Here is a 13,004-nt window from a genome sequence, read left to right on the forward strand (position 1 = left end):
GGGGGGGGGTAGGGGGAGCGTCGGTGTGGTGTACTTCACCACCCCTCCTATGGGTTTACACAGAGTTAGTGCAAGATATTCTGCTCTGGGAGTGAGAGTGCAAGGATAAACGGCACATACACGCTGCGCATCGGTGTCACACTGAACAGCCTTTATATCCAGGCTGGCTTTTGAGTGGGATCGACTCTGAGATTTCTCTCTCTCTCTCTCTTGCTATCTCTTTCTTTTTTTGCGTAAATGCCTTCATGATCTTTTTTTTAACCTTGTGTCTACGCCGGCTGATTATTGATGGTGCTCCGTGAACTTGAAACATGACGGGACATGAGTGTCTCCTCTTGCGTTCACCTCGTCGGCGCTTTCACCTTAACAGGTAGCCGTGGTTGTGGAGGGGTGAGAGAAAAAAAACAAACAAAACGCCGGTTTTCTCGGGACATGTACGGGAGATGAGCTTTGATTTTGGGAGCCGGTTTAATGGAAGACACCACAAAACACTGACCACCTGGCTGTGTCTGCTGGAGAGCGACGCTGATCACCGCAACCACCGCAGGTCGCACAATTAGATCCTGTCCATTCCTGAAGTTAAATGGGGGAAACGGAACTGCGACATATGCAGCCTCTAATTTACCCCAGTTTGTGCGACCAGCTGCTTTTACCTAAAACCTGTTATAGAGTCTGATTACTCCTGCGGGGCGATTATACCTTTTTTTTTTCTTCTCCCTTCTCTTGCCTGGACCCAAAGCTGCATCTGACTGAGAAGGATATCTTTACTCGAATAAGCTCGCAGACACACTGGATGAGAAGACTATGAGCTGACACACTCCAGTTTTTTCTTCTGCACTGTAACGGATTTGGGTATGTATGATAAGAAGAGGTCTCAGTTGCCCTAAAATCTGAATCTGTGCTTATTTTGTAGGCTTCATTCATTCCTTAAGGAGCCCACACGCAGCCTCTTTAATTTTGGCAATTTAAGTTTTAAATTAATATGACTGTTTAATTTGTCGTGGAGTTTTGTGGCCATGGGGGGTTTGAGGTGCTGAAAAGGTGCTGAAAATTCTTAGTGACCAGAAAATGTGGAAGATTTAGAAAGGGAGCAACAGACATGAATGGCTGCCTAAAGGGTTGCTGCAGTGTTTTTGTTGATCTTTTATTTTTTTGCTTCTATAAAGTGTTGATTAAGGCCTTTGGGCACATTTAATACTGAATTAATTAAAACAATAAGGAAAGTGGACAAAACAGCTGTCTATGGGGTGGGGGTAGGTGGGGGTTATTGTTTGTTAAATACATTTAATTCCTGTGCATGGCAAAGTTATTTCACTGAAGAGCAACTCTGTCATATATTCATAGGTTTGTCCGTGGGAGATTCCTGCCATCACATGCAAGGAGTTACTGCCCGTGACAACGTTGCATAGAAAGAAACCTTTTGAGTTGTGAAGGCTGGAAACACATTTACGCTGTCATGGATCTAAAAGACTATTATCTGTTGGGTGCCCTTCTTGCCTGCGTATGGCTAGATCCTTCAATAGCCCAAGAGCTAATCTACCCCATCAGAGAGGAGTTGCAAGAAAATGTCCTCATTGGAAACATACCAAAGGACCTAAACATTTCCCATACAAATGCTGCCACTGGAGCAAGTGCTAATCTGGTGTACCGGCTCGTCTCCAAAGCAGGAGATAACCCGCTGGTGCGCGTTCTGAGCAGCACTGGCGAGATATTCACAACATCAAACCGAATCGACAGGGAGAAGTTGTGCCCTGGTCCCTCGTTTGAGGACAGCGAGTGCTCCTTTGAAATTGAAGTGGTCATCCTGCCTAATGATTATTTCAGGCTGATTAAGATCAAAATAATTGTGAAAGACACAAATGATAATGCCCCCATGTTCCCGTCCCCTGTGATCAACATCTCCATCCCAGAGAACACACTCATTAACAGCCGCTTTGCCATTCCTTCTGCCACTGACCCAGACACTGGCCCCAACAGCGTCCACAAATACGAGCTGATCAATGGGCAAAGTGCCTTCGGCTTAGACATAGTAGAAACGCCTGAGGGGGAGAAGTGGCCCCAGCTCATTGTGCAGCAGAATCTGGACAGAGAGCAGAAGGATACATATGTGATGAAGATTAAAGTGGAGGACGGTGGCAGTCCACAGAAATCCAGCACTGCCATTCTTCAAGTCACAGTAACAGATGTCAATGATAACAGACCAGTGTTTAAAGATGGGCAGATTGAGGTGCATATACCGGAGAACTCCCCTATTGGCACGTCTGTTGTGCAGCTTCAGGCCACAGATGCAGACATAGGGGCCAATGCAGAAATACGTTATGTATTTGGGACTCAGGTGTCTCCTGCTACAAAAAGACTCTTTGCATTAAATACAACTTCTGGCCTAATTACAGTGCAGAGGCCTCTGGACAGAGAGGAGACTGCTATTCATAAGCTCTCTGTTTTAGCCAGTGATGGCAGCTCTAGTCCTGCCAGAGCTACTGTTACCATAAATGTGACTGATGTTAATGACAATCCACCTAATATAGACCTGAGATACATAATCAGTCCCATTAATGGTACTGTTTTCCTCTCGGAGAAGGATCCCATCAATACCAAGATAGCTCTCATCACGGTGTCAGACAAAGACACTGACATCAACGGCAAGGTCATTTGTTTCATAGAGAAGGATGTGCCCTTCCATCTCAAAGCTGTGTATGACAACCAGTATCTGTTAGAGACATCTGCGCTGCTTGACTATGAAGGGACGAAGGAATACAACTTTAAAATTGTAGCTTCTGACTCTGGAAAACCAAGCTTGAATCAGACTGCCTTGGTGAGAGTGAGGCTGGAGGATGAGAATGACAACCCGCCTATTTTTACTCAGCCAGTTATTGAGCTGGCTGTTATGGAAAACAACAAACGCGACCTGTTCCTCACTACTCTTAGCGCCACCGATGAGGACAGTGGGAAAAATGCAGAGATAGTGTATCAGCTGGGACCAAATGCATCATTCTTCGATCTCGACCGTAAAACGGGGGTCCTGACGGCATCCAGGGTTTTTGACCGGGAGGATCAGGATAGATTTCTCTTCACTGTAACAGCAAGAGATAACGGGACACCCCCTTTGCAAACGCAGGCAGCAGTTATTGTAACTGTGCTGGATGAAAACGATAACAACCCTAAGTTCACACATAACCACTTTCAGTTCTTTGTGTCTGAGAATCTTCCCAAGTACAGTACAGTGGGAGTGATAACTGTGACAGATTCAGATGCTGGAGAAAATGCTGCTGTTTCTCTTTCCATACTGAATGACAATGAGAACTTTATACTGGATCCTTACTCTGGGGTGATAAAATCTAATGTGTCATTTGATAGGGAGCAACAGAGCTCCTACACTTTTGATGTCAGGGCTGTGGACAGTGGCAGGCCTCCTTGCTCCTCAGCTGCCAAGGTGACCATCAATGTCATTGATGTGAATGACAACACCCCCATCGTCATCTACCCCCCCTCCAACACGTCATTCAAGCTTGTTCCTCTCTCCTCTATCCCAGGGTCTGTGGTAGCAGAAGTGTTTGCTGTAGATGGTGATACAGGGATGAATGCAGAACTGAAATACACCATTGTGAGTGGGAACAACAAAGGTCTTTTCAGAATTGACCCTGTCACAGGGAATATTACTCTGGAGGAAAAGCCAGCAGTGACTGACATAGGCTTACACAGATTAGTGGTCAATATCAGTGACCTGGGATATCCCAAATCTCTTCATACTCTGGTGCTGGTATTTCTGTATGTCAATGACACTGTGGGAAACTCAACACTCATCTATGATCTCATTCGACGCACCATGGAGACCCCGATTGACCGAAACATTGGTGAAAGCAGTGAAACTTATCAAAGTGGTGATTATTTAACCATAATGATAGCCTTTGTAACCGGCGCCTTAGTGGTGATAATCGTCATCTTTGTAACAGTGCTGCTGCGCTGCCGCCACGCTTCCAGGTTCAAAGCTGCACAGAGGAAAAAACAAGGGGCTGAGTGGATGTCACCCAACACAGAAAACAAGCAGAACAAGAAGAAAAAGCGCAAGAAAAGGAAATCCCCCAAAAGCTCCTTGCTCAACTTTGTCACCATCGAGGGGAACAAACCTGACGATCCTGCCCACGAGCCAATCAATGGAACCATCAGCCTGCCCACCGAGCTGGAGGAGCAAGGGATTGGACGCTTTGATTGGAATGCCACACCTACCACAACCTTCAAACCTAGCAGCCCAGACCTGGCCCGGCACTACAAGTCCGCCTCACCGCAATCGGCCTTCCACCTCAAGGCCGACACGCCGGTCTCAGTGAAGAAGCATCATGTGATTCAGGAGCTCCCATTGGATAACACATTTGTTGGGGGCTGTGACACCCTTTCCAAGAGGTCCTCCACGAGCTCCGACCACTTCAGTGCCTCAGAGTGCAGTTCCCAAGGAGGGTTCAAGACGAAGGGGCCCATGCACACCAGACAGCAGGTAAAAGAGCACTTTTACTGGTCTATAAGTACTGCCTATAACTGCCCTGTTCCACAGTGCTAAAGTGCCAGTCTAGATTAGAGACTTGCTCTAAATTACTGTGAAGCAACAGAAAAGAGTAGAGGAGACATATTGCTTCAGCAAGTTCCACTGTTTCTCAAACTTAAAAAAGAAAAAAAGAGAAAAAGTAACTCGAACAACTGCTAATTAATGGAGTTGATTATAGACTCAGCAATCACATGCATAATTCGGGGGAATAATTATAGACTGATGTTTTGTCATTAATATCTATTTAATTCATATTTAACAAAATGCAAGTGGGTGAGTGCTTGCCTTGCCTTATTTTGTCTATTCAGCACCCAGGTTAGATCACTGGTAAAATGTACCAACATAACATTAATTGTGACTCAGTGTTCTTTGTGAAAGAAACATTTTTTTCTTGCCTATCTACTCAGATTACTGTCTTCACTTCAGAATAAATGCTGCACACATTCTCCAAAAACTTAGCTGACTTTTCACCTCTATCCTCATAAAACTCTGAGTGTATTCATGTTTTTGTTTGTTTCTTTGTTTTTGGTGTGTATTGTAATATCACAAAATACCTTTTCAACACCTGCAGCAATAACAACAGTCAATAATTAGTCTGCTGCGGTGGTATTGTGAATGTCACTGTAGGCTTTGCCACATCATCTAAGCTTGAATTAAATGCCTCCTCTCAAAGCACACTAGCGAACTGAGTGAAGCTTGTCTGGAACTTGATACACATCCAATTCAAAAAGGATTAGCCAATAATGAGCCTCAAATTTCAACGTAATCCATGCTGCTTTTTATCAAAGCCTTATTAATTTTTCTGCTAATAAAGCAGCACTATACAACACACAGTTCTAATCTAATAGAACACACGTGGACAAATACAGGGAGCAGCAGAGAAGAGGGAAGAGAGAGAATACAGAGGGAGGAAAGCAGGCAAAGTGAAAGTGTTGTCAGTGGGTCAGGCTTGACGGGTGGTGGTACTGAACCTTTAGGTGGCAGTGTTGCGCTGCATGGAACAGCCTGGCACTTCGCCAACCTGCGGTGGACTTATAAATGCAAGGGAGGAGAAGAAAGGACTGAAACCTGTGTTGGTGTTCTTAGTGAAATACTCTTGCCTAATGATGTAGAGGCTGCACGGAGAAGATTGATAATGGCAGTTAGAGATTTGAGTGATAAGATCTATCCGGAAGGGAGAGTGGCATTACAGGGGTGACACTGTGCGACTCCTATCGATGCATACCTCCGGGTCACTGCATCTGGGGTTGCATTTAATGTGTTTTCTGTGTGAGAGGTAGAAGTCAAAAGAGGCATTCAGTTTGCCGTCATTTGCCAGGCGCCGTTGGTGTGAGAGTGTGCGTGTGTGTGTGTGTATGTGTGCAGTCAGTGATGTGTGTGTAAGAGAGAGAGAGGAGACAAGGCGATGAAATGGGTGATGGTGGCGGCCGTGGGGGTGATTAAACCCTAGAGGAGGACACATGAGATATGACACTATACTGTAAGCACAACTTCATTGATTTGCCCGGTCATCCCAAAGTTCTATACAAGATTTATTGGAATCAATAATTCTGACAAATTCAAAGACGCACACAAACAGAGCTGGTGTGTTCTATATAGTGCCATCAATAATATAAATAAATAAATAAATAATATAGCCCACTGTTGCACATACTTGCTCACACATGTTCCTCTGAAATGTTCTGTACAATTTGATCAATATTGTTTTCTATGTACTTGTGTATAGTGTAAATCCCAATGTTATCCTTATAGAAGCAGAGGGTTGAAACTGACCTCAAGTTGTGCCTCTCAAATTCTAATTCCACTTTCTTTTTACTCCTTAATGACACAAAGCATTTGAGTTCGCTCTTGCCAATCTAACAATCTTCTTTCTACGTTGTCAACTACTAGGATATAGAATTTATAATTTAATACAATTGGTATTTATTAATTGATTAAGCAACATTATTTAGATTGAGACAAAACCTACTGCCATAAAAAGTCCAGGGGAAGTGAGATATCTTCCCCTTTAGCAATACTCAAATAAATATGCACTAATATATTTGACTGCACAGAAGAGTATACTTATCTTATTATTGCCTTATTATTCTACCTTACCGCTAATAGGTAATATCTATCTTTGGAGATTTGTAATGATCTAAAGGCATATCTGGTTGGTGATATAGAAATCCACTTCACATTTGAGGTTAAATGGCAGTTATTGATTGTGGTTAAAATGATTAGACTGCACTGGACTGTCTTACTGGATAAAGCAGGGTATGTTATCAATTACATCCATATTTTGATTGTTTTGCACAGTCCAACCATTTGTATCGACATGTGAAAGTCCTCTGTTTCATGAGTATTGATGAGTAGACGCTCATCCAATACGTTCCATTCCTTTTTGAATTCTGCCTGAGTATTGAATAAAAACAGAGAGAAGATTAGCTCTAATTTTAAAAAAAGCAAAAGCCAAAGAATACCAATTACCTTTGAGTGAATCTTTAAACAGACAGTATATCCAAAAGGTAATATCATCAGATTATCATATCATATTTCCTGCAGAATAGGGCCGCTATGGAAAAAGGATAAGAACTGCATTATTAAAAGATTTCTTATACATACATAGATAATAAAAATAAGTCAATATTATTTAAAGTTATTACAGTTATTTTTGCAGTTTTAAAATGTGGTCTGATGCAACTATAAAAATACATAAGTGCGGTGCTGAACTGTTACACCATATAAAGCGTCACAAAGATATATGAGAGAATGATGATTTACATGTTGTTTTTTGTGTAACAAACCATCATCAATCACCCATTGTTGCCTGAAGTTGACATGCAATAACCAATGAAAGATGGAAGAGGATGTTCAGGAGCAAGAAATGTGCAAAGCTGATGGAAATAGCTTTTAAAATTGACCTTCTCTCAAAGAATTGAAAGAACATTTTGTTCCAGTTCTCAAGAGCCACCTCTATGCAACATCAGCACCAATCAATAAATACGGAATCTGAAAGGAAATTGATGAACAAGTTGGCTGAGAGAAAGAAGAAAGCTTGAAGATTTCAGTGCTGTCTTTCTCTGAGAGAATATAGAAAATATGGAGTAGAAATAGCAGACATCTACAACAGTGTCATCACAGACAAATGCCTAGTGGAATCAGCTTTATAGAGACCCCAAACTTCGCTGGTAGCTATAGGAGCAATCCTTTCCTTTCCTTTCTTTTTCCCCCCACTTATTATTTACCCTCCAGGGACCTACATTAGTGTAAACAACACTGAGGAAAAAAGCACGAAAACACTGTCCTAGTTTCACAAGGCAACACAAGCATCTAAGAAACCAAGTGTAATCCGTTTCACCATCAGTCTTACTTTCTTCCTTTCAGTAGTCTTACAGGGAGACATAGATGTGGTTCAGTAACATAACATGAGCCCAACGGCTATGCGTTAACCATGTACTGCACATCAAATCCCACGGCTCATATTATGGACACATTACCATGGTCTTACCGAGGGTGCAGGGTTTGAAAGTAGTCACCACTATGGTGTATGAAACATCCCGTTTAATCAGTTACAGTTCACATTTCTTATACTTCACCATTGACCTTAAATAAATCCCATGGTGAATGTGAAAATAAGGCTGTTTATTGTCTGTAGAGTTAGCAACCATATGTACTGTATATCCATGTGTATGTACTTACAGATACACAAAACGCGTCCTGTTTCCCCTCACTTTGTTATGGTAATATATATTATATGTTAGGATGCACAATTATGAGCCTTATATAGGGCTTTCAGTTACCAACCATGTGTTATTCAACCATGTGGCCTGAACACCTCATGTGCAAAAGGCTTAATTGCTGTGGGTTATTAGTGTTTTTCTTGCGCGGCAGAAAAGATGCAAGTACTAAAAAGGAAGTGTGTACGTACAGTTCAGTGATCCCACACTGCTCTGATGTGTTTTTTTGCAGCGCAAATCATGCCTTATCTCTGGGGAAACAGTATAACAGCTCCCTAGCTTTTATGCAGCTTCACTATAGCTACCACACGTATAGAACTTACAACATATGCATATTAGGTTGACTTTATTAAAATAATTCCAGAGACTTTTGTTTCAAAGTTTGTCCATTTTTTCTGTCTGCATCCGACTCACATATCATTTTCCTTCTTGTTGTGACCACTACAGTAAAAACAGACTTGTATTACAGTTTCAGTCAGAAGACATGAGCAGTCCATTTGATATTGCAATAGATATAGTATGCATTTAAGTGCAGGATGAGAGAAAAATCAGCGAGGCAGATCAGGGAATCTTTCGCAGAGTATTCCTGGTGTTGTCAGTACATTTAATGAATGGACATTCTATGCAAACAGGAGTTTGTACAGACCATTGTAATTATGGAGCCTTGGGGGAGTCGTCCTTCTTGTGCAGGTTCATTTGCCACATTAATAAGGGGATTAGTAGTACGTACGGGGGCTGATGGCAGCAGGAGAAGTTTGAGAAGATTAATGAACTATGACAATGTTGCACCTGAGGGGAAAAGTCTGTTGCAATATCTTCTGGGTTGTGCTGACACAGAGTTTGGCGGTATGAAAGAGGAAGATGGAGAGAGGCCAGTGATTGTTGCCGACTGTGATCATACATCCTTCTCCTCAGCTGTCCTGTCACTTCTTCGGGATACTGTGATCTCTTATACTGTACATGTCCATGATACTTTTGACTGAAGATGTTCTAGTGGATTTAACATTTTTCATGAAAATAATGACACTGAAATCCCACCGTTTCTTTGCACATGAAAAATGCTTAAACTGGATACATAACTATATTACTATAAAGACATCAATTAACCAGATCTTTGAGCAAATTGTGCAATTTGTTGCAATTGGATCTGTTGCCCACATTACAGTAGTTTAATGATGAAGCAAACTACCATAGATTGAAGAAAAAACACCCGTACTGCATTCTCTTACTGAGTAAAATGTAGCATATCCTCAAAACTAATGTAGCTATCAGGAGATCGTGAGCCAATAAGTCTGTGAGTGAAGTTTCTATCAAAGCTTTAAATCATCAGTGGAGGATTTGCAGGGCTCTTAACGGCAGAGAACTTTGTATTTCTTTAAAAAACTTGTCATGTCCTTTATGTCTAGGTGGGTAAAAGGAAATGAAATGGATTGCGGGCTATACTAAGGTAGTGGGTGTGAGTACTACTAGAGTAGATTATTACCCCAAGGGGGATCCAGTTTTGTCTGCACAAAACAACGAAATAAATCAAAGCTCCCTGTTGGTACACTGGCTCAACCGTGGAGTTCATTTATATGTTTTTATTTTCCGCTGTTGAAAAAAATGAAGTGTTACTTATTTTTAATATATTTATATATTTATTTATTTATAGCCTTTTGTTTTGCTTTTTCTTTTTTGTCTTTAACTGCCAGGGACAGGAGTGCCAAAACACAGATGATGGCAAATTACCAGGAATGACATTTGATTTTTTGTGAACATTTTATTAATTTTCATTTCTGTTTTAACCATCTTCATACATTTTGTTTTTTGAAATACCTTTCCTTATCATTACACTGTTTGATTCTGTGGAACATATACAATACAATTTTGATAATGACAGATATTGTCATATATCAAACGGTTTTGTGTGTGTGTGCATATGTGATTTATTTTCAGTTTGTTTGTTGTTTTTCATCACTTTTGGCTGGCAACCCATTCATCTCAAATTCATCATCCATTTTTTTACAATTTCTCAAAGCAAATTGATTGATGATCAATCTTCAGGGGGTTTGCTTTGTGAAGTTTAATGTTTTGCATGCACAAAAACCAAAGTCAGTGTGGCTTTTGTGGGACTGTCATTACTTAATTCATCTCCATGTTTTCACTAATCCACAAAACACATTTCCCATTTTTCTAAGGCAATCAATCAAGTTGACATACTAGCTTCATATTTTTTCTAACACTGCATGATGAGAAAAAGACAAACTGCAGCTTAAAACACTTAGCGGTATCGACACCTCAACTGAATTCTCTCAAATTGACCTTAAATATAAGAGTAGAGGGTGGAAGAAAATGTTTCTTGACTACTTGCTTGTCTACAAAAAATGATATGAAAAGATGAAGTTATGATGCTACTTCATTGTTTGAATGCCCCCTCAACCCCAACAACCCATCTCTTCTTTCCACTCCTCACTTGGCCCCTCCACCCACTCCTTTTCTTCCCTGTCTCCAGCCCACAACTTTCACCCGTTTTATCGGGGTCAATGCCGTTACATGCAATGTTAAATCACCAAGGGTGTGTTCACCTTTGTGTTCTGAGCATTTGTGACAGATGAGGGTGCTTTGTGTTCAGCATGTAGCCCCACTTTCTTCCTGTTACCATCCTCTCTCCCTTTATCATCCAGGAGAGATGGGTGGGGGTGGGGGGTGGGGGGGCTAAAAGATGGCGAAGTAGTCCTGTATGTCCTGACATGACAAACCCAGAGGGAGATGTGTCCTTGTCATTGGGTTGTTGTGTCAAGTGACACACAGGCCACTGCTCTGTCACTAGCGTGTGCCAGTGTCTGGCCTAATAGTTGTGATAATGGCATTGCCAGCCAAAAAACCCACCCTCAAGCAAAGAGCCACACTTGACTTGAAATGTGACTGCCATTGACTTGCTTTGCCACTGGGCCCCATAGCTCACAAAGACTCTGTAACCCTCATCAATGTAAATCTTTCTTGTATATATGAGATGTTTCATGTAAATTGAACTCCTGGTAATCTTGCCTAATGTGCTGTGGTAAACAATAATGGACTTGTTTTATTTTTCTTTTGTTTTATTTATTTGCCCTGCTTTCTCCTTTTTCCTTTTTTTTCATTGCTGGGTATACATTAATTAAATCTGAAATAAACTCTGCCAGTTATTCAGTACACTGCAACTCCTATTCTGTTTTCAAAAGCTTTATTTGAACAGTGCTATTCTACCTTTATAATTTCATAATAAATGTTTCAAAGAGATCATTTTTTTCTTGTTTTTAATTCGTCTGTTTGTTCTCCTTTTGTGATGTGGTGATAAGACATTATGTGTAAACTGGGATATGTTTCAGTCAAGCTACCATGTGTGAACCAGTTCTAATCAGCATTTGCCCGTAAACAAGTGCTCTGGCTGATTATAATGCCAAGTTGTGTATTTTAAGAAGCAAACAGATTTTCCAGTTTTACTGAATCCATGAAATGAGGCACACGATGCCACTGACACACAGCTGAAATGTGGCGTGCAGACAGGAGGAATCATTACAACAACCAAAAAACTCTTTCAATGTACACATCAGCATGGAATTATTTTAAGACACATTGAACCTGTAACAATTTGTTTTTACTAACAAGCATCAGCCTCATTTAATGTAGAACTTCTTATTAAATATACAGTGTAAATATGATTATACTCACCTGATGTGGCTGTGAGCTAAATTAGGATAATTATATAACATACTGTGGCTTAAAAAAACATAAAAAGTCTCTCATTAGATTGTCTGACTCTGTTTAAGAAGGATAAACAGAAAACTTACCCCCAAAATTTTCTTTATGTTAAGTCCTAAAGCACTCCTTTCCTGGACATTTTTGCTCCGTCTCTACTCTTGTATACTTAATCCAATTAAGATTTAATTCTGATTGGTGGAGGAGTGGAAGCAGGTGTAACTGAGCAGTGCTTAATTACATCAGGTGTGAATACATGTAGAGCTGAGTGGCGAATTAATAGCAAAAACCTGCACCGTAACATTTGAATTTCAATTTCAGTAGTAACAGTGAAATTAGCATTAGGAATTTCCTAACCCACAACATCGTCATTTTCGTCATCATCACCACCAGCACCATCATAACAAACACACACTCAATATGTGTTGTATATTGTGGGTGTCTATGAAACACTGAGAAAGAGGAACACTGTTGTAACAATGTTTCTTTTTCTTTTTGCAAGAGCTGACTTTTTATGGTGACGCTTTCATTCGTTAATCTCCAGCTACCTTCCAGTCTAAGAAGTATAGATGCGTCACCTCAACTAGTTTTTGCAGAGAGAGAGTAAGATGGGGGAGGGTGAGTGTGGATTTCAAAGTGCCACGCCAACACATCTATGGAAAGTAGGCCTAACTCAGCTTAATCTGTCCACTCCGTTTTAAAGCCAGAAGCAGAGCTTAGCCTTTATTTGAGTGAGGGCGAGAGAAAAAAAAAGAGGATAAATAAATAAATATAGGCTTTAAAGTTTGACCTCATCTATACGGTCACTTTCAAAAAGCTGTGTGCACTTACTGACTGGAATTTGAAACCTGACTTCTGACCTGAAGTATAATCATATTGCCTATCCCCCAAAAAAAACCCAAAGACGATGGGAAAAAGGCAAGGCTAGTATTGCATCTCTGAACATTTTTATCAGAACATGTTGTCAGTGTTTCCCAATCTCTTGTGGCCAGATTTCCAAATTGTGTGGAATCCTTGTGGGATGGTAA

The 13,004-nt window shown here is 40.9% G+C and overlaps 1 protein-coding gene across 1 annotated transcript in view; it reads left to right on the forward strand.

The window, feature by feature from the left end:
* The first annotated feature begins 64 nt into the window (after positions 1–64).
* The window catches only part of LOC118321099 (protocadherin-9), a 187,846-nt gene continuing 174,906 nt past the window's right edge, over positions 65–13,004 (forward strand). The window contains exons 1-2 of the mRNA XM_035652292.1: positions 65–852; positions 1,345–4,492. Coding sequence (XP_035508185.1) covers positions 1,457–4,492 — 3,036 coding nt within the window. The 5' untranslated portion in view covers positions 65–852; positions 1,345–1,456. The remainder of the gene's footprint in view (positions 853–1,344; positions 4,493–13,004) is intronic.

Source organism: Morone saxatilis, unplaced genomic scaffold (genome assembly GCF_004916995.1).
Source record: "Morone saxatilis isolate NCDOM2014 unplaced genomic scaffold, NCSU_SB_2.0 Contig11, whole genome shotgun sequence".
Lineage (NCBI taxonomy): Eukaryota > Metazoa > Chordata > Actinopteri > Moronidae > Morone > Morone saxatilis.